This window comes from Poeciliopsis prolifica, unplaced genomic scaffold, assembly GCF_027474105.1.
Source record: "Poeciliopsis prolifica strain line A6 unplaced genomic scaffold, Auburn_PproV2 SCAFFOLD192, whole genome shotgun sequence".
Taxonomy (NCBI): domain Eukaryota; kingdom Metazoa; phylum Chordata; class Actinopteri; order Cyprinodontiformes; family Poeciliidae; genus Poeciliopsis; species Poeciliopsis prolifica.
This window is the reverse complement of record NW_026562567.1, coordinates 142501-167567: the sequence shown is the minus strand read 5'-3', so window position 1 is coordinate 167567 and position 25067 is coordinate 142501. Positions and strand designations below refer to the sequence as shown.

Here is a 25067-nt window from a genome sequence, read left to right as displayed (position 1 = left end):
AGTCGTGGATCAGTGAAGGACGGCCACCACGTCCCAACACGGCTGTGACGTCAGCAAGGAGGTGGTGGAGTCATGCTGTGGGCCAAATCCTGGGAGAGAGAGAGAGAGAGAGAGAGAGAGAGAGAGAGAGAGAGCTGGTCGGCCCTTCAGAGCCACGATGGCCTCAGAAAAGATTTTCTGACCGATGACTCTCTTTGAAAAGCTTTTCTTCTGCCCTGAAGGTTTTCCTGCCGCCATCTTTGGCTCCTTGTTGTGGAGTTCATTACTACAATTCAAACTTAAAGAGAAAAAGCCTCACTGTGGAGTGGAGGCGGGTCCAATCAGTGCTGATCCTGTTATTGATCACTTCATACACAAACAGCTGTTCAGTCATAAAATGCTGACTAGAAGAAAATCATCGTGTTGGCGCCCCTCTAGCGCAGCGCCCCATTTTGCGCCACTGGGTTCGGGTCAGAGTCCACTGGGTCAGAACCTTATTGGTGCTGAACTTGGGGAACCGTCCCGTCCGGGTTGGACAATGAAAAACCCAGGACCACTTTCATCCCGGACTGGTTCCGCTGTCCGCCATGATGGATTCGTTTTCTAAACATTAGGTCATAATTATGCAGCAGGTGATAAATTGAAACACCTGAAGCAGCCAGCCCGTCCTCTGAAACAGAACTTCATGAACAAATCAACAAACTCATCATCTCAGCAGTTCCTGTTTCTAACTGCTGGACCACCGCATAATTCATGAGACCGCGGCAGCCATTGGTCAGTCGGAACCACGAGGGCGGGCTCTAAGCAGCATCCTGGGCTCTGATTGGTGCTGCCCTCCGACTATTGGACAAACCCGAGTTTGCGGCGCTTCCCTTTAACCAATAGCAGTGCAGAGCGCGGTGGAGTGGGCGGGACCTGTTCGTTAGCTGCCGCTAGCTACTGTAGGGCTAGCGCTCTCTTCCGTTTCTCTGCCTGTCCTCCCGAACTTTGGACCGGAACCGGGTTCAGATGGCCGCTGCCGCCCTGAACAGTTGCTCTGCGTGGCGCTTCGCTAAGCTAACCAGGTAACATTAAAATGATGACCGTGTCATGTCAGTTATCGCGATGTTTGAACTTTGACCGGAATGATTCAAGAGTTACATGGACCAGAACCAGAACCAGAACCGGGTCTCTGAGAGCTGAAAGTGGACTCAAATGATCAGTTACAGTCACAGTTTATGAGCTGAAACCTTGCAGGAGGACCAGTGACCTTTGCCCCAGACAGAAAACACCTGACAGGGGCTCAACATGGGGGTCGCGGCCCTAAAGCAGGACGCAGTGAAAGTAATTTATCTATGTATTAGACTACACATATATAAAGTAAATGTAAAGCTCTGGACGTCTCTGTGTCCCCAGTTTGCTCCGGACCAGTGTTCCCAGTCTGACGTTCTGGACCACGGCGTCGCCCATGAGGGGTGAGTCTGCAGCGGGTCCAGGTTGATCCACTCAGCTGCCACCAGCAGACGGTGTTCTCTGATTGTCTGTGTCCTCAGGTGCGACGGTGGAGCAGTTCGAACAGGCGAAGAGCAAACTGTCAGCGCTGAAGACGGATCCGGGCAACGAGGTCAAGCTGAAGATCTACGCTCTGTTCAAGCAGGTGACGAAGTTCTGTTCTCCAACCGGGTCGTGAAGGTTCTGGAGGTTCCTGCATGCGCTCAGTATCAGAACCTTTTCAGAACCAAAAAGTTAAACATTTAAAGGTCAGCAGAATCTTCAGTTCATCAGATGTTCTGGTTATCCAGAACCAACCGGGTCTGTTGTTCTGGCTGGACAAATGGCGGGTCAGAACCAGCTTTTACTGGCAGTTTCTGATTTTGATCAAAGGGAAATGAGATGAAGCCAAGACCCAGAACCAGCTTTGACCTTCAGCGTTCAGAACCAGAACCACAGAAGAACCTTACTGTGGTCTGGATCAAAGTCATGGAACTGGATGGGTCTTTGCAGCTGTGTGGTTCTGACCCAATGTCTCAGCACGGAGGATGGGGACGTCCACCTCCAGGAGGTGTCACTGAGGCATGCTGGGAGTCGGTTCTGGTTCTGGTCTCTGGACCACAACTGAACCTGTCGTCTTAAGTTGAAGGGTCCAAACAGTGTTTATGAGGAAAACTGGAATGTAGCCTAGCCTAGCGTAGCCTAGCGTAGCCTAGCCTAGCGGAGCATTCTCTGGTTCTGCTCCTCCAGCATTCAGGCCTGAACCAAACAGAACCAGAAACAACTGTTTCTGGTTCTGTTTGGTTCAGACAGAAACAGCAGGGGGCGCTGGACCATCATCTGCACATAAACACCTTTAGGTCCAAATAGTAACGCTCTTCCTCCTCCTCCAGGCCACTCAGGGTCCCTGCAACACTCCTAAACCAGGGATGCTGGACTTTGTGAACAAGGTCAAATGGGACGCGTGGAAATCTCTGGGCTCCATCTCTCAGGTACCGATTGTCCATCACGTCCTCTGTGGTTCTGGTCGGATCCATGGTTCTGTTTCTGACCTTACAGAAAGGATCGTTTCCTTTCTGTAAGGTCAGAATGTCGTTTTGTTTGTAAAAACAACCAGTGGACCAGAACTTTTCTCCAGCGACTGACAGCGTTGAGATCTCTTCCTATCAGGATGAAGCCAGGGAGCAGTACTGCAATCTGATTGGTTCCCTGGTGGAGGCAGAGGGAGGAAGCTCCGCCCAGGTCACTGCAACGCCTGCTGGGGGCGGAGCCACATACGAGACACTGTTGGTCTCTACGGAGGACGACATCACCACCATCAAACTGAACCGACCGGCCAAGAAGAACGCCATCACACCTGAGGTCAGCTGGTGAGACCAGGAAGCCCTTATGATGGAGTGTGACGTCATTTCCTGCTGCTTCACTTCCTGTTGCCCTCATGTCTTCTTTCAGATGTACAACGAGATCATAGCAGCTCTGGAGCAGGCGGCGCAAGACGAGTCAAAGTTGGCCGTGTTCACAGGTAGAACACCTGAACCAAACTGGGTCCAAACCAAACCGGGTCCAAACCAAACCGGGTCCAAACCAAACCGGGTCCAAACCAAACTGGGTCCAAACCAAACCGGGTCCAAACCAAACTGTGTCCAAACCAAACCGAGTCCAAACCAAACCGGGTCCAAACCAAACCGAGTCCAAACCAAACTGGGTCCAAACCAAACCGGGTCCAAACCAAACTGGGTCCAAACCAAACGGGTCCAAACTGGGGCTCCGGTCCAAACCAAACCGGGTCCAAACCAAACTGGGTCCAAACCAAACCGGGTCCAAACCAAACCGGGTCCAAACCAAACCGGGTCCAAACCAAACTAGGTCCAAACCAAACCGGGTCCAAACCAAACCGGGTCCAAACCAAACCGGGTCCAAACCAAACCGGGTCCAAACCAAACCGGGTCCAAACCAAACCGAGTCCAAACCAAACTGGGTCCAAACCAAACCGGGTCCAAACTGGGGCTCCGGTCCAAACCAAACCGGGTCCAAACCAAACTGGGTCCAAACCAAACCGGGTCCAAACCAAACCGGGTCCAAACCAAACCGAGTCCAAACCAAACCGGGTCCAAACCAAACTGGGTCCAAACCAAACCGGGTCCAAACCAAACCGGGTCCAAACTGGGGCTCCGGTCCAAACCAAACCGGGTCCAAACCAAACCGGGTCCAAACCAAACCGGGTACAAGCCAAACTGGGTCCAAACCAAACCGGGTCCAAACTGGGGCTCCGGTCCAAACCAAACCGGGTCCAAACCAAACCGGGTCCAAACCAAACCGGGTCCAAACCAAACCGGGTACAAGCCAAACTGGGTCCAAACCAAACCGGGTCCAAACTGGGGCTCCGGTCCAAACCAAACCGGGTCCAAACCAAACCGGGTCCAAACCAAACCGGGTCCAAACCAAACCGAGTCCAAACCAAACCGGGTCCAAACCAAACCGGGTCCAAACCAAACCGGGTCCAAACCAAACCGGGTCCAAACCAAACTGGGTCCAAACCAAACTGGGTCCAAACCAAACCGGGTCCAAACCAAACCGGGTCCAAACCAAACCGGGTCCAAACCAAACCGGGTCCAAACCAAACTGGGTCCAAACCAAACTGGGTCCAAACCAAACCGGGTCCAAACCAAACTGGGTCCAAACCAAACCGGGTCCAAACCGGGTCCAAACCAAACTAGGTCCAAACCAAACCGGGTCCAAACTGGGGCTCCGGTCCAAACCAAACCGGGTCCAAACCAAACCGGGTACAAGCCAAACTGGGTCCAAACCAAACCGGGTCCAAACTGGGGCTCCGGTCCAAACCAAACCGGGTCCAAACCAAACCGGGTCCAAACTGGGGCTCCGGTCCAAACCAAACCGGGTCCAAACCAAACCGGGTCCAAACCAAACCGGGTCCAAACCAAACCGAGTCCAAACCAAACCGGGTCCAAACCAAACCGGGTCCAAACCAAACCGGGTCCAAACCAAACCGGGTCCAAACTGCGGTCAAGCCAGTTTGAACAAAGGAAGTTCCCATTAAATATCTCACTGGGTCCATGAAGAACCAGAACCGCACGTTGGTCTGACGGGTTTGCTGTCCCCTCCCTGCAGGAGCCGGAGACTTTTACTGCAGCGGGAACGACCTGTCCAACTTCACCAAGATCCCCGAGGGAGGCGTCCAGGAGATGGCCAGGAAGGGAGCAGAGCTGCTCAGGTGGGCAACACCTGCACTTCCTCTGAGCTGCACACACTCAACCCGACCTTTGACTTCTGTCAGCTTGACCTTTTGAATGTCGACTGTTTCAGTGTTTTTAGTTCTGATGTAGCAGAACCGGATCAGGAGCAAAGAGGATTTCATCTGCAGACACTTTGAAGAAAACTTTCTCCTTTATGTGTCAGAAACTCTAAAGCTTTGCTGTTTATTTCCCTCAGTATCCAGGACGGCCAGCAGGGGGCAGCAGCCTCCTGGTTTCCCGACGTTCTTCTTCTCTGATCTGTTTTCCAATAAGAAGCGTCACTGAGCTGGGGTTCTGTTCAGTCCGGTGTTTGGGCTCAGTGACCACTTTACGGTTTCCATCAACTAAAGCTCTGACCTCCTGCTGTGTTTCCGGGGCAACAGGCGGTACGTCCGGGCGTACATCGACTTCCCCAAGCCTCTGGTTGCCGTGGTGAACGGGCCGGCGGTCGGGATCTCTGTCACCGTGTTGGGGCTGTTTGACCTGATCTACGCCACGGAGCGGGTACAGCAGCACCGCAGCTGACCGGGGGTCGGGTTCTGTCGGGTTCTGTCGGGTTCTGTTGTCCTTTCTTTACTGCCAGTCACCAGATGGTGGCGCTGTGCTCTAATGACAGCAAAGACATTTTATTTTGGTAAAACAAGTTCTAGTTTCTCAGATGATCTGAATAGAGATGTGCTGGTTCAGAATCAGAACCAGAATCCAGTTCAGATTGTGGTTCTGACCCGTTTCCATTGGACCCGTGTCGGTGTTTCTCAGGCCACCTTCCACACGCCCTTCACCCAGCTGGGTCAGAGCGCCGAGGGCTGCTCCTCCTACACCTTCCCCAGGATAATGGGCCCCACCAAGGTACCGGAGCGGACCTCCAGAACCAGAACCTGCTGCCGGGTCTGACTCTGACTGTCTCTGCAGGCCAGTGAGATGCTGCTGTTCAATCAGAAGCTGACGGCCCGCCGGGCCTGCCAACTGGGCCTGATCACCGAGGTTTTCCCCGACAGCAGCTTCCAGTCCGAGGTTTGGACCCGGCTCAAGGCCTACGCCCGGCTGCCGCCCCAGGTGAGCCGCCGGACCGGAACCGGCTTCTCCACACGCAGGGAGAGGCATGTGACCCGCCTGGGACGGCCAGCGGGGGGCGCCGGCGAAAACGGACCAGAACATTCTGCTGGTTCTGATCATCAGGTTCCAAGAATTTTGGGTCCGTTTGGGTCTGGTACCGATAGAGATCCATCAACAATCAGGAAGATAAAAATATTTTCTTTATTTTTTATAGTTTGGTACCTGAGCAGAAACATTTGGGTCAAATAGAAACTGAGAGGAGAGATCATGTTTACTAACAACAATAACAATAATAACAACAATCATAGTAATTATTGTTATGATAATACCTGCTGGTTCTCCAGAACCACTGACTGGACCGGGCCTCTAACTGCAGGCCTGGCAGTGGCAGCATCATGCTGAGGGCTTCACAGTTTGGGTTTTATTCCACAAAATGGATAAAATTAAGTGGAAGGACGAGCTCTGCTGACAGCAGCAGGTGAACTGAGGTTCTGGAGGATGTCCGGGTTCTAACGGCAGCCTCTCTGTGTCCATCAGTCGCTGGCGCTGTCCAAACAGCTGGTCCGGTCCGTGGAGAAGGAACGTCTCTACGCCGTCAACGATGCCGAGGTGGAGCGGCTGATGGAGCGCTGGACCTCCGAGGAATGCTTCAACGCCGTCATGAGCTTCTTCCAGGCCAAAGCCAAACTGTGAGGGCCCAGCAGAACCCGGCCGGTTCTGGGAGGAAGAGGAAGAACTGATGACAGACTCGTCTTCATCATGAAGATTCTCACTTCATTTACTAACAGTTTGGATTTAAGCTCAGAGGTTCTGATCCAGAGGAGGTTCCGAGTCGGACTGGGATTCTCTGAGCCCGGCTGCTGCTCCAGGTTCTGATCCGGAACCAGAGGTTGGGTCGGATGGAAATAAACCGGTTCTGGAAACTGGAGTTGAAACACTGATGATTTTAGTGTGTCTGATAACAGATCAATAAATGATCAATCAGTAAAGAATCATGTCTGCCTGTGTTTTAATATTCCTTTTCGTTCCTGCTGGAGGTCAGAGGTCGGTTCTGATGAGTCCATCTGGATAACCAGTCAGAGATCAATAAAGGTCACTGGTTCTGTGTCAAACCGGACTGGACCGCTCAGGTTCTGCAGAACCTCCTGTGCAGCATTAAGAGGCTGAGAACCAAATCCCCCCGTTCATCGGGTCAGATGGTTCAGCCCGACCCCCCATGGAGCCGAATGAATGGAGGCGGGCTGAGTGTGTGTGTGTGTGTGTGTGTGTGTGTGGTGTGTGTGTGTGTGTGTGTGTGTGTGTGTGTGTGAGACTCTGCATTCCTCTGAGCTGCTTCCTTTCTCCCAGTTAACAGTTCAGCTCCACTTGGTTCTCTGAGACTCCAGTCTGGTTCTGGTCCGGTTCTGGTTCAGCTGCAGTTGAGCTTCATTCTGACTGCTGGATCACCGGGTTCTGGTGAAGATGAAGGTTCTGCTGCTGATGGTTCTGATGGAGCGGGCTGCAGCTCAGCACAGAGGTCAGACTTTTCCTTTCAGAAGTTTCACTGAGTTCTGCTGGGTTTTATTTGGTTCTGTTGGGTTTTATTTGGTTCTGCTGGGTTTTATTTGGTTCTGTTGGGTTTTATTTGGTTCTGCTGGGTTTTATTTGGTTCTGCTGGGTTTTATTTGGTTCTGCTGGGTTTTATTTGGTTCTGCTGGGTTTTATTTGGTTCTGCTGGGTTTTACTCTTGCATCTTGCAGGAAGTACGACCAAATATGGCTCAATGAAGCTTTGATTGGTGATCGGCTCTGATCGATCGGCCGCCCTCCCCCGCTCTCCCTGCCCCTCCCCCACAGAGCTTTGAGTGGGTCTCTGTGGGGGAGGGGTCAGAGGTCAGGGACCCGTGTTGTCTGCTCAGGAGCAGCAGGTCCGAATCGGACCTGATCGGTACCAAACACAACCAGATCCAACCAGAACTAAGAGTGGACAGTAGCTGATTCGATGACCTTTGGCCCTTTGATTGTTGATTGGTTCCTCTTCCAGTCATGTGACCTTCGTTCTGCCGAGTCCAGCAGAACTCAGAAGTATTCATACGCTGTCAGATGATTCCCTGCAGGCTGATGAGGGTGATGGTCAGGAGGCTTCCAGCCTCAACATTTATGTCCAGATGGAGCAAAAGCAAAGGAGGAGGGTCAGCAGAGCTGCTTCCAGGAGAATCAACAGGAAGAATCAGTGATGCAGTTTGGAACTGGATCATTTAATAAGGTTGAAACCATGAATAGTCCCCCCTCCCCCACTGCTGCTGAGTTTCCCCGATGAACACACAGCCTGGCTAACGTCTGTTAGCGGCTCACGGCCCGGCTCTGGTTCTGGTCGGGTTGGTTCAAGGTGAGCCTTAGGAACCAGACACAACAGTCTGCTCTCCGTCAGTCCAAACAGAACCCTGCTCTCCACTCAAGGTTCCTCTGCAGCTACTGTCTCTGTTGCAACTCGCTTTACTGCACAGCGGTTCTGGTTCTGGTTCTGGTCCGATGGACATCCCAACATCAGGTCACATGGTCCTCTGGGGTCACATGGTCCTGGGGTCAATCGGTCCTCTGGGGTCACATGGTCCTGGGGTCACATGGTCCTCTGGGGTCACATGGTCCTCTGGGGTCACACGGTCCTCTGGGGTCACGGCAAACGGCTCCTTACAGTTCTGGTTCTGGTTCTGTGGTCCAGGCCTGTTCCCGGCCATCTTCAACCTGGCCAGTAATGCAGAGATCAGCAGCAACGCCACCTGTGGGGACCCAGAACCAGAAGTTTACTGCAAGCTGGTGGAACACGTTCCGGGTCGCAGAGTCAAGAACCCACACTGCCCCAGATGTGATGCCAACTCTGTCCTCACTAAAGGTAAGAACCAACCAGAATCTGTAGGTCTAGTTCAACCCCAGTGGGCCCAGTGGGCGGGGCCTAAGCTGACAGGAAGTAGCAACCCTCCTCTGTTTGCAGAGCGTCATCCAATCACAAACGCTATTGATGGAACCAATCAGTGGTGGCAGAGTCCGAGCATCAAGAACGGACGTCAGTTTCACTGGATCACCATCACCCTGGACCTGAACCAGGTCAGAACCAGAACCACAAAACCTCCACACTGGGATCCAATCACCATGATAACCTGAGTCTCAGTTAGCCTTCCTCTCTGCCAGGAGCGTAAACGCCAGTCTCTGAACTCAGGATTCACTAATGATTACCTGAGCTTAGCATGTAAATGTTAGCATTGAGATACTAACGTTGTAGCATCTCAATGCTAACATGGAATAATTATATTTTAGCATGGAAATGTTTAATTGAAAGGTTTGCACAGAAACATATTAGCATCAAAAGGTAGCATTGAAAGGTTAGCATGCATATGTTAGCATTTAAATATGATCATGTTAGCATGAACCCACATGCTAACATGTTAGCATGATCATATTTAATGTTAGCATTAACAGATTGGCATCAAAATTTTAGCATTGAAATATTAGCCTGCTGAGTGCGCCAGAGCTCCGGCGCCATGGTAACCTGATTCCTCCTCAGGTCATGTGACTTTGTTTACCTGTTCAGGTATTTCAGGTTGCTTACATCATCATCAAAGCAGCCAATTCTCCTCGACCAGGTGAGAGCAGCATCTGTCGACTGTCCTCCTGTCTGTCCTCCTGTCCGTTTACCGCCTCCTCTGTGAACTCCTGTCAGGCAACTGGATCCTTGAACGCTCTCTGGATGGTGTGACCTTTGACCCCTGGCAGTACTATGCCATCAGTGACTCGGAGTGTTTGCATCGCTACAACATCACACCGAGATTTGGACCGCCAACCTACAGGAGCGACACCGAGGTCATCTGTACGTCCTACTACTCCAGACTGAACCCACTGGAGCACGGAGAGGTGAGACAGTCTGTGACCCGTCTGTCCATATGTGACCCGTCTGTCCGTCTGTGACTCGTCTGTGACCCGTCTGTCCGTCTGTGACCCGTCTGTCTCTCCCTGTCCCTCTACCTGTCTCACAGATCCACACCTCTCTGATTAACGGTCGTCCTGGAGCGGATGATTTGACCCCTGACCTCCTGAACTTTACATCGGCTCGTTACATCAGAGTGAGGCTTCAGAGAATCAGAACGCTGAACGCCGATCTGATGACGCTGAGCGTCCACGACCCGCGGGACGTCGACCCCATCGTGACCCGCAGGGTAAGACGTCCGGCCGGCGGCACAGGAAGCGGCTGTGGTCTCACCTGTCTGCTCTGTTCCCAGTATTATTACTCCATCAAGGACGTCTCCGTCGGTGGGATGTGCATCTGCTACGGACACGCCAAGAGCTGCCCGCTGGACCCGGGTACCAAGGTAACAGCACACCTGTAACTGCTCTGGTCGCACCTGGACACTGTGAGACAGGTGAGCTCAACTCTCTGTGTGTGTTTTCACAGAAACTGAAGTGTGTGTGTGAGCACCACACCTGTGGGGAAAACTGTGATGAGTGTTGCCCCGGTTACCATCAGCTGCCATGGCAACCGGGGACCGTCTCAGAAGGACACACCTGTGAAAGTGAGACGCCTTAAGAGACGCCAGAAGGTTCCCCACGATGACGGTCTCACGTTGTCCCTCCCGTCCCTCAGAGTGTAACTGTCACAACAAAGCCAGCGACTGTTCCTACAACCGGACCGTCTCCGACCTCGGCCTCAGTCTCGACCGTCATGGCGTCCGCCGGGGGGGCGGAGTCTGTGTCGGCTGCCAGCAAAACACAACCGGAACCAACTGTGAGAGCTGCAGGGACGGATACTACAGACCGGCCCAGGTACCGGCGGTGCTGAGGCCGTCGGGTCCAGCGGGTCTGGTGGTTCTGAAGGTTCTGTTAATGGTTCGGCGGTCTTAATGTGTGCAGGTGTCTCCGTACTCTGATTTGCCCTGCGTGGAGTGCAGCTGCGACCCGAGAGGATCCAGATCGTCAGTTTGCCGCAGAGACGACGCAGAACCTGGTAGGTTCCTCCAAGCGGTCCTGATGCTTGACCCGACTTCCCTCCGGAGCCTCTGATGGCGGCGGTCCGTGTGTCCAGGTGTGTCCGCGGGACAGTGTCAGTGTAAGGACGGGTTCTCGGGTCGGCGCTGTGACCGCTGTGCGTTCGGGTTCAGGGATTTTCCCGCCTGCGCTCGCTGTGACTGCAACCTGGCAGGAAGCACCAACAGCGACCCCTGCAGCTCCTGCACCTGCAAGGTAAGCTCTGACCTCCACTAACCCTGTGACCTCATGACCTTGTGACCTGCGGTCGCTCCTCAGGTGAACGTGATGGGGGTCCGCTGCGATCGGTGCAGACCGGGCTTTTACGACCTGCAGCAGCAGAACCCTCTGGGCTGCACCGACTGCTTCTGCTTTGGCGTTTCTGACGTCTGTCAGAGCTCTGATTGGTCCGTCATGCAGGTAACCCGCCTCACCTGAGCCCGGGTTCGACCCGTTTCCTCTTGGCAAACATGGATGTTTCTCTGTCCAGGTGGTTCTGTCAGACGCTGTCCTCCGACCTTCTGACCCCGTCCACGCTGCTCTGGATGTCCATGGAAACGTCCCCAGCAACGCGTCCTCCGCCGTCCCGTCCTCCGCCGTCCCGTCCTCCGCCGTGGCGCACCAACACAGGCTGGAGTGGGCGGCGCCCCACCGTTTCCTGGGCAACAAGGTGAGTTAGGTCTGACCCGCCGCCGGTTCTGGTGGTTTTGGTTCTTGTGGTTTTGGTTCTGGTGGTTCTGGTTCTGGTGGTTCTGGTGGTTCTGGTGGTTCTGGTGGTTCTGGTGGTTCTGGTTCTGGTGGTTCTGGTGGTTCTGGTTCTGGTGGTTCTGTCCTCTGAGTCTCTGCTGTCTGCAGCTGGTGTCCTTCGGGGGACGACTCGTCTTCTCCGTGGTTTATGACGTCGCCCCAGACAACCGGGACCACACCCTACCTGTCCTCTGTGATGTCATCATGCAGGTGAGCGAGCGCCGCCTTCGCACCTGGAGACCAACCAGTAACGATTGGTTGCCTTGTTTCCAGGGTAACGGCCAGACTCTTCGTCTCTCGCCTCCGTCGCTCCTCTTCCTCTCGCCGCTGGCGGAGCAACCCGTTGCCATGGAGATTTACCCGGACCGGTTCGTAGAGGACGGAACCGGAGGCCCGGTGACCCGACACGACCTGCTGCTGGTTCTGACAGACCTGACCCGGCTGACGGTCCGGGTCCATCTGAACACTTCCACTGAAGGACCGATACGGTGAGGACTGGTTCTGGTGGTTCTGGTGGTTCTGACGGGTCTGATGGGTTCTGATGGGTTCTGATGGTTCTGACGGGTCTGACTGGTTCCGATGGTTCTGATGGGTTCTGATGGTTCTGATGGTTCTGATGGTTCTGATGGGTCTGATGGTTCTGACGGGTCTGGAGGAGGTTCTGCTGGATCCTTCAGGTCTAACGCTGTCTGCTTCGTCTGGTTCTGCTCTCCAGGCTCGGTTCGGTCTCTTTGGATTTCGCCAGTTCTGGCTCGGGTTCTGGCTCGGGTTTGGCTCGGGTTCTGGCTCGGGTTCTGGAGTCCGGGCGGTCGCCGTGGAGACATGTGAATGTCTAGCCGGTTACAGTGGAACTTCCTGTGAGGTCAGCAAGTTTCTGATCTTCCGGTTCTGGTCCCGGTTCCGGTCCGGACTGGACTAATGAGGCTTGTGTGTTGCAGTCGTGCCTCCCTGGGTTCTACCGGGTCGGGGCGGTTCTGTTCGGAGGGAACTGCCTGCAGTGTGAGTGCGGCGGCCGCTCCGCCCACTGTGACATCACTGGAGTCTGTCAGGTGAGTCTGGACCGATGGGCGGCAGCCGAGCCCCACCTGCAGCGAGCTGACCTTTGACCTGTCCACCTCAGGGCTGCAGCCACAACACCACCGGCGCCCACTGTGAACTCTGCCTTCCTGGATTCTATGGCGACCCGACCAACTGCCGGCGCTGTCCGTGTCCTCTATCGTCCAACAGGTGAGTTCCACCTGAAGCAGACCGTCTCCTCCCGTCTCCTCCCGTCTCCTCCTGTCTCCTCCTGTCTCCTCCCGTCTCCTCCTGTCTCCTCCTGTCTCACCTGTCTCCTCCTGTCTCCTCCCGTCTCCTCCTGTCTCCTCCCGTCTCCTCCTGTCTCCTCCTGTCTCTCCTGTCTCCTCCTGTCTCCTCCCGTCTCCTCCTGTCTCCTCCCGTCTCCTCCTGTCTCCTCCTGTCTCACCTGTCTCACCCGTCTCCTCCTGTCTCCTCCCGTCTCCTCCTGTCTCCTCCCGTCTCCTCCTGTCTCTCCTGTCTCCTCCCGTCTCCTCCTGTCTCCTCCTGTCTCCTCCCGTCTCCTCCTGTCTCACCTGTCTCCACCTGTCTCCTCCTGTCTCCTCCCGTCTCCTCCTGTCTCCTCCTGTCTTCTCCCGTCTCCTCCTGTCTCCTCCCGTCTCACCTGTCTCCTGTCTCCACCTGTCTCCTCCTGTCTCCTCCTGTCTCCTCCCGTCTCCTCCCGTCTCCTCCCGTCTCCTCCTGTCTCCTCCTGTCTCCTCCCGTCTCACCTGTCTCCTCCTGTCTCCTCCTGTCTCCTCCTGTCTCCTCCTGTCTTCTCCCGTCTCCTCCCGTCTCCTCCTGTCTCCTCCTGTCTCCACCTGTCTCCTCCTGTCTCCTCCTGTCTCCTCCCGTCTCCTCCCGTCTCCTCCTGTCTCCTCCTGTCTCCTCCCGTCTCCTCCCGTCTCCTCCTGTCTCCTCCTGTCTTCTCCTCCCGTCTCACCTGTCTCCTCCCGTCTCACCGTCTCCTCCCGTCTCACCTGTCTCCACCTGTCTCCTCCTGTCTCCTCCTGTCTCCTCCCGTCTCCTCCCGTCTCCTCCTGTCTCCTCCTGTCTTCTCCCGTCTCCTCCCGTCTCCTCCTGTCTCCTCCTGTCTTCTCCTCCCGTCTCACCTGTCTCCTCCCGTCTCACCTGTCTCCTCCCGTCTCACCTGTCTCCTCCCGTCTCCTCCTGTCTCCTCCTGTCTCCTCCCGTCTCCTCCTGTCTCACCTGTCTCCTCCTGTCTCCTGTCTCCTCCCGTCTCCTCCTGTCTCACCTGTCTCCTCCTGTCTCCTCCCGTCTCCTCCTGTCTCACCTGTCTCCTCCTGTCTCCTCCCGTCTCCTCCTGTCTCCTCCCGTCCTCCTGTCTCACCTGTCTCCTCCTGTCTCCTCCCGTCTCCTCCTGTCTCCTCCTGTCTCCTCCTGTCTCCTCCCGTCTCCTCCTGTCTCCTCCCGTCTCACCTGTCTCCTCCCGTCTCCTCCTGTCTCCTCCCGTCTCCTCCTGTCTCCTCCCGTCTCCTCCTGTCTCCTCCTGTCTCCACCTGTCTCCTCCTGTCTCCTCCTGTCTCCTCCCGTCTCCTCCTGTCTCCTCCCGTCTCACCTGTCTCCTCCTGTCTCCACCTGTCTCCTCCTGTCTCCTCCTGTCTCCACCTGTCTCCTCCTGTCTCCTCCTGTCTCCTCCTGTCTCACCTGTCTCCTCCTGTCTCCACCTGTCTCCTCCTGTCTCCTCCTGTCTCCTCCCGTCTCCTCCCGTCTCCTCCTGTCTCCTCCTGTCTTCTCCTCCCGTCTCCTCCTGTCTCCTCCTGTCTCCTCCCCTCTCCTCCTGTCTCCTCCTGTCTTCTCCTCCCGTCTCTCCCGTCTCACCTGTCTCCTCCCGTCTCACCTGTCTCCTCCCGTCTCCTCCTGTCTCCTCCCGTCTCCTCCTGTCTCACCTGTCTCCTCCTGTCTCCCCTGTCTCCTCCTGTCTCACCTGTCTCCTCCTGTCTCCTCCCGTCTCCTCCCGTCTCACCTGTCTCCTCCTGTCTCCTCCCGTCTCCTCCTGTCTCCTCCTGTCTCCTCCTGTCTCCTCCCGTCTCCTCCTGTCTCACCTGTCTCCTCCTGTCTCACCTGTCTCCTCCTGTCTCCTCCCGTCTCCTCCTGTCTCCTCCCGTCTCCTCCTGTCTCACCTGTCTCCTCCTGTCTCCTCCCGTCTCCACCTGTCTCCTCCTGTCTCACCTGTCTCCTCCAGTTTCAGTCCTACCTGTGTGGTGGAGCCGTCGGGTCAGGTGTCATGTGACCGGTGCCAGCCCGGCTACGCGGGGTCAAACTGTGAGAGGTGAGGGTCTCGGGCGTTCCAGGTGCAGCGGCTGATCCGATTGACCTTTTGCTCCTGTCCAGGTGTGCCAGTGGTTTCTACGGTAACCCACAGGTGGTGGGCGGGGCCTGTGTTAGCTGTGAATGTCACAGTAACGTTAACGTGAGCGAAGCCGGTTACTGCGACGCTGTGACCGGGGAGTGTCTCCGTTGCCTTGGCAACACAGCAGGAAAACACTGCGAGGTGTGCCGTCCTGGTTACTATGGCGACGCAGTCGTCACCAAGGACTGCAAAGGTGAGAGTCGACTCCCTCAGCTCCACCTGACAGGCTGGAAGGGGCCAGGTGTGACATCACTGACACTGGGCGGGGCTTGTTCTGGCAGACTGCGGCTGTGATGTCAACGGCTCTTCCTCCAGGGTTTGTGACATCACAACAGGTCAGTGTGTGTGTCGGGAGAATGTGACGGGACGCACCTGTGACCACTGCCAGGTAACACACACACACACACACACTCACACACACTCACACACACACACACACTCACACACACACTAACACACACACACTCACACACACACACACACACTCACTTACACACACACACACACTAACACACACACACACACACACACACACACTCACACACACACACTCACTTACACACACACACACACTAACACACACACACACACACACTCACACACACTCACACACTCACACACACACACACACACACACTCACACACACACACACTCACACACACTCACACACACACACACTCACACACACACAGACTCACACACACACACTCACACACGCACACACACACACACTCACACACACACTCACACACACACACTCACACACACACACACTCACACACACACAGACTCACACACACACACACTCACACACTCACACACACACTCACACACACACACTCACACACACACACACACACAGACTCACACACACACACACACACACACACACACACACACACACACACACACACACACACACACACTCACACACACACACACTCACACACACACTGTGCTCCTTTCTCAGTCGGGGTTCTTCGGGCTGCAGAGTGGGCGGGGCTGTCTGCCCTGCGGCTGCAGCCAATCAGGATCTGTCTCTGAGTCATGTGACCAGGATGGGCAGTGCCGCTGCATTGAGGGCGTAGCTGGAGACAAGTGTGATCATTGTAGTCGTGGTTACTACGGTTACCAAGGCAGAAACTGCACAGGTGAGAGGTGTGACGGCTTTTCAGAGAGCGGTCTCCGTTCTGCTGTCTCATTGGTCGCTTTCTGATCTCCCAGCATGCATCTGTGATCACACCGGGGGAAACTGTGACCCCGACAGCGGAGAGTGCACCTGCCCTCCCAACACGAAGGGAGACACCTGCGACAGGTGTGAGACAGGCTACTGGGGTCATGACCCCCTCACAGGGTGCCAGGTAAACTCAAACACACACACACCTGTGACAGGTGAGCGGCCGTAACCTCCTGTGTCCCTGCAGCCGTGCAGCTGCAGCGCAGCAGGAAGCTCCGCCCCCCGGTGCCACCTGCTCAGTGGACAGTGTCCCTGCAGGGACGGCTTCTCTGGCAGGTCATGTGACCGCTGTGCACCTGGTTACTATGGTTACCCAGCATGCTCAGCGTGCGACTGCGACTTGGCAGGAACCAACGAGACGTTCTGCAATAAAACGCTCGATGTGTGTGAATGCGGAGGGACTGGAGCGTGTGTGTGCAAGGTAAGAACCAGAACCGGCTCCAGGTCAACTGATGCCGTCTGACCTTTACTTCCTGTGTGATGTCCGTCCAGGCCGGCGTGTCGGGTCGGCGCTGTGAGGAGTGTGTTTCCGGCTGGTTCGCTCTGTCTGACCAGAACCCCAACGGATGTTCTGACTGTTTCTGTTCTGGGCTCAGCAAAGAGTGTGAGGAGCAGGGAGGGCTAACCCGAGTCCCTGTGAGTACTGCACCAATACTGGATCGATACCGGAATCGGTATTGGATCAGTACAATACCAATGCTGCAGTAATAGTACATATTATTAGTAGTTATTATTTCTGCAGGCCACAGTTGGACTACAACCACCATGTCTCCTCCCTGCAGGTCAGCCTGGGTCCTGTTCTGTCATTGGTCAGCCTGTCCAGTCAGCAGAGAGTATTATCTGGAGTCTACCAGCAGGGCGGCGACATGCTGCTCGACACGCGCCAGCTAAACAGTAGTGGGTTCGCTGGCCCCCTCTACTGGAGGCTTCCACCCCAGACTGAAGGGAACCAGGTACAGTAACTTGTTTGTTTCAAGTTACTTTGAACTGGTTGAAGTACCCGCCCGGTTCTGTGTACCGGCTGAAGTACCCGCCCGGTTCTGTGTACCGGCTGAAGTACCCGCCCGGTTCTGTGTACCGGCTGAAGTACCCGCCCGGTTCTGTGTACCGGCTGAAGTACCCGCCCGGTTCTGTGTACCGGCTGAAGTATCCGCCCATTTCTGTGCAGCTGATGTCGTACGGTGGCTTTCTGTCTTATATCATCACTTTCTACGCTGAGGACGGCTCAGGACTGTCCAATCAGGAGCCGCAGGTGGTCATGAGGGGCGGAACCCTGAGAAAGCACACCATATTCACTGATGTGGTTGCCCCTCGCAACAGCATCATCACCCAGCACGACATCAGGCTGACGGAGGTAGGGCAGCAAGACATCCTGTGTAACATCAGCTTCAAAACAACACAGGAGGTGGCTGGTTCTGGTTCTTATTGGTTCTGTTTCACAGCACACGTGGAAATATTTCAACTCGGTGTCTCAGAAGGCAGTGACCCGGACGGACTTTATGTCCGTCCTCACTAAGGTCCAGCACGTCCTCATAAAGGCCTCGTACGGAACCGGGCTCCAGCAGAGCAGGTAAACCAGCACACACATACACACACGCACACACACACATGCTCTGACATCACTTCACTCTTCTTTCATGAAGAATTTCTAATGTCACCATGGAGACGGCTGTGAGGGCGGAGCCAGACTCCACCCAGGAAAAGGCCAGACTGATTGAGTCGTGTCTCTGTCCACCGGGATACAGTGGCCTGTCCTGTCAGGTAATCATTATTGAGACCCCTCAAAACTCCATCAGAACCCGACCAAGTCCTGTCAAGCTTCAGAAGGAGACCCTGGGATCTGTTTTCAGAGCAGAAAGATGAAAACTAGAGAAAAATCAAGTTTGTTTGCTTAAAACAAATTAATTTGGATGAAAACACCGGGATGTCATCAGCGTAAAGAGTGATTTATCCAACACTGAGCCTTCAGGAACCACCACACACAGTTCAGGCAGTTATTTACATAAAGACTGAACCTTTTCCCTCCCTGGCATCACTGAGGGTGATTGGTTTCTGGGTTCACCACAACTCAGAAGTTTACATACACCAGACCCTCAAACATTTGACGATGATGTCAGTGATCTGATTGGTTAAATCAAACCTCATTATGTCAAAAACTAAAGGGGATGGTTCTTTAAATGATCTGGTTCCTAGTGGGTCCAAAGTCCAACATGAAGGTTTAGATGAAGCTAACTGAGAGAATGAGAACAGTTCTTTTGCCTGACCAGTCTCTCTGACTCGTTTATCTGCAGATCTGTTCGGCAGGTTTCTTCCGCCAGCCTCAGTCAGAACTTCCTGCTCAGAGTCTGAAGAGCATGACGGTGCGTCCATGTCTTCCATGTCGCTGCAACAACCACAGTGCGACTTGTGACCCGGAGACAGGAGACTGTCAGGTAACATCTGAGTTCAGGTTGACTCAGGTGAGTCTTTCAGAAACAGCGCCTCCTGGTGACGTAACCTTAAACTTTCAGGACTGCCAGCATCACACCAGTGGGCGGCGATGTGACGTCTGCTCCCCGGGTTACTATGGAAATGTCAGCGGCTCCATCAGCGACTGCTCTCCGTGTGCCTGCCCCTGGTGGACAACAGGTAAACTGCACCAGTCACTGAGCATGCTTTACTCCGAGTCCTAACGAGTCTCTTCTCCAGTTTCAGTCCCTCCTGTGAGTCGGCCGCTGGAGGTTTCCGCTGCACTTCCTGTCTGACAGGATATGAAGGCAGACGCTGTGAGCGGTGAGTCTTTATGCCTGCTGACATCACACGAATCACCTGCTGTGATGTCACCAGCCTCTCCTTCCTGCAGATGCTCTCCTGGTTACCATGGTGACCCCACAGTACCAGGCGGGCGCTGTGTGCCCTGCGGCTGCAGTGGGTGGGGCTCCCTCCATCAGGTGTGTGATGACCTCACAGGCCACTGCCAGTGTAAGCCTGGGGTCAAAGGTCAGTCATGTGACCAGTGTGAGGAACGCCACGCACTGCAGCAAGAGCAGTGTGTGTGTGAGTAACTGCCTCCAACACACACACACACACACACACACACACACACACACACACACACACACACACACACACACACACACACACAGGTACCAGCACTGTGAGGTACCAGCACTGTGAGGTACCAGCACTGTGAGGTACCAACACTGTGAGGTACCAACACTGTGAGGTACCAACACTGTGAGGTACCAGCACTGTGAGGTACCAACACTGTGAGGTACCAACACTGTGAGGTACCAACACTGTGAGGTACCAGCACTGTGAGGTACCAGCACTGTGAGGTACCAGCGCTGTGAGGTACCAGCGCTGTGAGGTACCAGCGCTGTGAGGTACCAACACTGTGAGGTACCAGCGCTGTGAGGTACCAGCACTGTGAGGTACCAGCGCTGTGAGGTACCAGCGCTGTGAGGTACCAGCACTGTGAGGTACCAACACTGTGAGGTACCAACACTGTGAGGTACCAGCACTGTGAGGTACCAGCACTGTGAGGTACCAACACTGTGAGGTACCAGCACTGTGAGGTACCAGCACTGTGAGGTACCAGCGCTGTGAGGTACCAGCACTGTGAGGTACCAGCGCTGTGAGGTACCAGCGCTGTGAGGTACCAACGCTGTGAGGTACCAACACTGTGAGGTACCAACACTGTGAGGTACCAACACTGTGAGGTACCAACACTGTGAGGTACCAGCACTGTGAGGTACCAACACTGTGAGGTACCAGCACTGTGAGGTACCAACACTGTGAGGTACCAACACTGTGAGGTACCAGCACTGTGAGGTACCAACACTGTGAGGTACCAACACTGTGAGGTACCAACACTGTGAGGTACCAACACTGTGAGGTACCAGCACTGTGAGGTACCAACACTGTGAGGTACCAACACTGTGAGGTACCAACACTGTGAGGTACCAACACTGTGAGGTACCAACACTGTGAGGTACCAACACTGTGAGGTACCAACACTGTGAGGTACCAACACTGTGAGGTACCAGCACTGTGAGGTACCAGCACTGTGAGGTACCAACACTGTGAGGTACCAGCACTGTGAGGTACCAGCACTGTGAGGTACCAGCGCTGTGAGGTACCAGCACTGTGAGGTACCAGCGCTGTGAGGTACCAGCGCTGTGAGGTACCAACGCTGTGAGGTACCAACACTGTGAGGTACCAACACTGTGAGGTACCAACACTGTGAGGTACCAACACTGTGAGGTACCAGCACTGTGAGGTACCAACACTGTGAGGTACCAGCACTGTGAGGTACCAACACTGTGAGGTACCAACACTGTGAGGTACCAACACTGTGAGGTACCAACACTGTGAGGTACCAGCACTGTGAGGTACCAACACTGTGAGGTACCAACACTGTGAGGTACCAGCACTGTGAGGTACCAGCACTGTGAGGTACCAGCGCTGTGAGGTACCAGCACTGTGAGGTACCAACGCTGTGAGGTACCAACGCTGTGAGGTACCAACGCTGTGAGGTACCAACACTGTGAGGTACCAACACTGTGAGGTACCAACACTGTGAGGTACCAACACTGTGAGGTACCAGCACTGTGAGGTACCAACACTGTGAGGTACCAGCACTGTGAGGTACCAACACTGTGAGGTACCAACACTGTGAGGTACCAACACTGTGAGGTACCAACACTGTGAGGTACCAACACTGTGAGGTACCAACACTGTGAGGTACCAACACTGTGAGGTACCAACACTGTGAGGTACCAACACTGTGAGGTACCAACACTGTGAGGTACCAACACTGTGAGGTACCAACACTGTGAGGTACCAACACTGTGAGGTACCAGCACTGTGAGGTACCAGCTGCGTCTCTTCTCACCAGCGTGTGACGACGGCTGCACCGCCGTTCTCCTTGACGACCTGGACCGCCTTAACGACCACTTCCTGTCTGTCAACCTGAGCGCTGTCGCCATGGCGCCGTACCGCCAACTGGTGCTCCTGGAGAACCGGACCAAAGACTTCGAGGTAAACAGCGACCAGGTCCCAGTGTTTAAGAACCGAGTGGTTCCGAGTCGACCCGGGTCTCTGCTGGACTGAAGCGTGTTCTGCTGTGTCCAGGTGAAAATTTCTCCAAACAGAACTGGAGCGTCTCTCCTGTCCAGACTGAATGAGGACTTGCATCACCCGACCTTTGACCTCAGCGCTTTGCAGCACCAGGTAGACACACCTCATCACCCTGGAAACACCAGCAGAACATTATGACCACCAGCAGGAGGAAGCCTCATGATCAGATTAACTTCTAGACATGAAAGGTCAGGGGTCAGGTGATGATGGTGTTCTGTGATCTGATTGGTCAGGTGACACGTCTGTCTGGGAGCCTCAGGGATTTTCTGACCTCCACCCACAACAGCTGGTCCCTCAGTGAGCTGCTGCTGCTGAGAGTCAGCAGCCTGCAAGACGAGACTCAGGGTAAAGAACGACCGCAGGGCCAGGAATGAAATCATGAAAAACATTATTTTAAATAAAAATAATAACAGTAATAATTATTATTATTAGTAATAATAATAATAACAAGAATCACTAGAAATCTTTTACCTCATCACTCTCACCTGGGTGCCAGCGGTCCGGAGTCAGGAAGTATTCACGACTCAGCAGTCTAATCACTGCGATCTGATTGGTTCAGTGCTGCAGAAGGAGGTGGGGCTTCTGAACCAGACCAATGACGATGAGCTGACTGAGGACGCCGCCGGCTGTCTAGAGGGGGCGGAGTCTCGGCTACAGCACCTCAGAAGAATCAACCTGACAGCCGCCGAGTCAGCAGCCAATCAGGAGCTCAGGTGGGTGTGGTGGCTCCGCCCAGTGGGTTTAAACCAATCAGAGGCCGTGTGACTTTCTTTGTGTCTGCAGCCTCTCCGAGGCTCTGCTCCACTCGCTGCAGATGGACTTCCTGTCCAGGTGGTCTGCAGGTGAAGACAAGCTCCTCCCCTTCAGCACCTCCCTGGGCGTTGCCATGACGACTCTGCAGCATGCGCGGGCTCCTCTTGGCGAGGCGGCAGAGCGAAACTCAGAGACAAAGAAGCTCCTTGACGCTGCAGGCGCTCTGCAGCGCCACCTTCAGGTTAGCCTCAGCAGCAGACAGGTGGGTCATGTGACCTTCACCCTGCAGTCATGTGATCTGCTTCTGGTTCTGTGTGGACCAGGCGGCCCGGCAGAACCTGAGTTCTGCGTTGGTGGCGGTTCACAACCTGATGGAGGACGGCCAGACGTTGCAAGAGGACGCCGTCAGTCTGAACGCCCAAATGACCAACCGCAGCGCGGTGAGACGCCCCGCCTCCAGGTCACCTGCAGTTGGCGGCAGTGGTGACTGATGCACTGCCTCTACCTGTCCAGCAGGTGGAGCTGCTCGCCAGCCAGCTGGATCAGCTGCGTCCGGCACTCAGGAGACACGTGGAAGTTTTGCTGGTTGGCCTGAAAACCAACAGCGCTCTGGAGAAAGTTCACCGAGCCGAAGGCCACGCCCACCAGCTGCACAGCCACGCCCACTCGCTCCATAGGTGATGAGTGTGTGTGTGTGTGTGTGTGTGTGTGTGTGTGTGTGTGTGTGTGTGTGTGTGTGTTATAATGAGTTTCTTCATTGAAACCTTTTGTCCTTCAGCTCCATGATGTCAGTGGTCAACAGATCCCAAAGCCCCGCCCCCTGGATCCTCGTGGATGATGACATCAGCCAGCGGGTTGGCTCCGCCCACCAGGAAGCCGGATCAGGCCTGATGGCTGCCTCGCTCGCCCTCCACATGGTACTGGTCTCAGCAGCGCAGCTCCAGGCCATGGAGGACCGTTTCACCTGACCGCTCTGCGTTTCAGACCGGCCAATCAGAGGGGACGCTGGCAGAGGAGGGCGGAGTCAGGCTGAATGTGGCATCCAGTGTCCTAGAGGAGAGTTGGCAGGTCAACGCCACGGCTGAAGGTGTGTTGGGAACTGGACCTGGGTCAGAGGTCAAGAGGTTCCTCTCTGGTTCTGACTGGTCAGAAAACATCAGCAACTCATCAAAACGTCTTCCTGTCCGCAGAGACGCAGGCCGACATTTCCATGGTAACCACCAAACTGCAACTGGCCAGAGGTGGAGTGGAGAACTGCAGCCGTCTGCTGCGTCACCCAATCAGACAGCTGCAGCAGCTTCCTGTTGGTGAGTCACCTGAAGATTGTGATGATGATGAAGATGATAATGATGGTGATGATGTGATGATGAAGTTGATGATGATGATGTGATGATAATGATGAAGATAATGATGATGAAGATGTGATGATGAAGATAATGAAGATGATAATGATGGTGATGATGTGATGATGAAGATGATGATGATGATGAAGATAATGAAGATGATGAATATGTTGATGATGATGATGGTGATGATGATGATGATGATGATGATGATGATGATGATGGCGTCATGGAGACCAACCGTCTGCTGCAGGTTCTTCCAGGCTGCCTCAGCTCCAGGCTGAACAAGCTCACTCCGGGCTGCAGGGGGCGCTGCTGAGGCTGCAGGGACTCCGGCTGCAGCTGCAGAACTCTTCTTCTGTGGTGGGAAAAGCCCACATCACAGTGAGGGAGACCAACGGCCTGATGGGTCGGGCCCAGGCTTCAGGTGAGACTTCGCCGACCGGGTTCAAAACGACAAAACAAAGCAGGGAAATAACACTTCCTGCTTCCTGTTTGCTCAGCCAATGAGGTGCAGCGCAGGCTTGAGGAGGCGGAGCATCGCACACAGCAGCTGTTGGAGAGACTGAAGCCGCTGAGCATGCTGGGAGAAAACCTGAGCAGGAATCTGTCAGACATCAGAGAACTGATCGATCAGGCCAGGAGACAGGCAGCGTCGGTACGGGCTGGTCTATACTGGTCTATACTGGTCTATACTGGTTTATACTGGTCTATACTGGTTTATACTGGTCTATACTGGTTTATACTGGTTTATACTGGTCTATACTGGTCTATACTGGTTTATACTGGTCTATACTGGTCTATACTGGTCTATACTGGTTTATACTGGTGTATACTGGTCTATACTGGTCTATACTGGTCTATACTGGTTTATACTGGTCTATACTGGTCTATACTGGTTTATACTGGTCTATACTGGTTTATACTGGTCTATACTGGTTTATACTGGTTTATACTGGTCTATACTGGTTTATACTGGTCTATACTGGTCTATACTGGTCTATACTGGTTTATACTGGTCTATACTGGTCTATACTGGTTTATACTGGTCTATACTGGTTTATACTGGTCTATACTGGTCTATACTGGTTTATACTGGTCTATACTGGTATACTGGTTTATACTGGTCTATACTGGTCTATACTGGTCTATACTGGTTTATACTGGTCTATACTGGTTTATACTGGTCTATACTGGTTTATACTGGTTTATACTGGTCTATACTGGTCTATACTGGTCTATACTGGTCTATACTGGTTTATACTGGTCTATACTGGTCTATACTGGTCTATACTGGTTTATACTGGTCTATACTGGTCTATACTGGTTTATACTGGTCTATACTGGTTTATACTGGTCTATACTGGTCTATACTGGTTTATACTGGTCTATACTGGTCTATACTGGTCTATACTGGTTTATACTGGTCTATACTGGTCTATACTGGTTTATACTGGTCTATACTGGTCTATACTGGTTTATACTGGTCTATACTGGTTTATACTGGTCTATACTGGTTTATACTGGTCTATACTGGTCTATACTGGTCTATACTGATTATACTGGTTTATACTGGTTTATACTGGTCTATACTGGTCTATACTGGTTTATACTGGTTTATACTGGTCTATACTGGTCTATACTGGTTTATACTGGTCTATACTGATTTATACTGGTCTATA

The 25067-nt window shown here is 53.9% G+C and overlaps 2 protein-coding genes across 2 annotated transcripts in view; both read left to right on the top strand.

Annotated features, from left to right (window-relative positions):
- Positions 1-896: 896 nt before the first annotated feature.
- Positions 897-6751, top strand: eci2 (enoyl-CoA delta isomerase 2). The gene is made up of 11 exons (XM_055026323.1): positions 897-1043; positions 1375-1433; positions 1512-1615; positions 2343-2441; positions 2620-2811; positions 2902-2971; positions 4579-4681; positions 5087-5207; positions 5463-5552; positions 5616-5759; positions 6297-6751. Exons 1-11 carry the CDS (start codon positions 988-990, stop codon positions 6450-6452), a joined length of 1194 nt encoding a protein of 397 aa, XP_054882298.1. The 5' UTR covers positions 897-987; the 3' UTR covers positions 6453-6751.
- lama1 (laminin, alpha 1) overlaps positions 6519-25067 on the top strand; it is a 38258-nt gene continuing 19709 nt past the window's right edge. The window contains 47 exon segments of the mRNA XM_055026326.1: positions 6519-6590; positions 7221-7275; positions 8460-8630; positions 8730-8842; positions 9327-9378; positions 9456-9646; positions 9769-9948; positions 10012-10101; positions 10185-10302; positions 10374-10552; positions 10640-10733; positions 10812-10969; positions 11033-11173; positions 11244-11423; positions 11609-11710; positions 11774-11988; positions 12216-12268; positions 12301-12362; positions 12439-12549; positions 12621-12727; positions 14763-14849; positions 14912-15123; positions 15212-15318; positions 15902-16082; positions 16156-16292; positions 16356-16589; positions 16661-16804; positions 16951-17121; positions 17337-17522; positions 17611-17738; positions 17812-17929; positions 18460-18600; positions 18679-18785; positions 18845-18940; positions 19011-19204; positions 21048-21190; positions 21284-21382; positions 21523-21634; positions 21849-22002; positions 22073-22283; positions 22366-22482; positions 22556-22719; positions 22821-22959; positions 23027-23129; positions 23233-23349; positions 23639-23812; positions 23889-24043. Coding sequence (XP_054882301.1) covers positions 6519-6590; positions 7221-7275; positions 8460-8630; positions 8730-8842; positions 9327-9378; positions 9456-9646; positions 9769-9948; positions 10012-10101; positions 10185-10302; positions 10374-10552; positions 10640-10733; positions 10812-10969; positions 11033-11173; positions 11244-11423; positions 11609-11710; positions 11774-11988; positions 12216-12268; positions 12301-12362; positions 12439-12549; positions 12621-12727; positions 14763-14849; positions 14912-15123; positions 15212-15318; positions 15902-16082; positions 16156-16292; positions 16356-16589; positions 16661-16804; positions 16951-17121; positions 17337-17522; positions 17611-17738; positions 17812-17929; positions 18460-18600; positions 18679-18785; positions 18845-18940; positions 19011-19204; positions 21048-21190; positions 21284-21382; positions 21523-21634; positions 21849-22002; positions 22073-22283; positions 22366-22482; positions 22556-22719; positions 22821-22959; positions 23027-23129; positions 23233-23349; positions 23639-23812; positions 23889-24043 — 6375 coding nt within the window.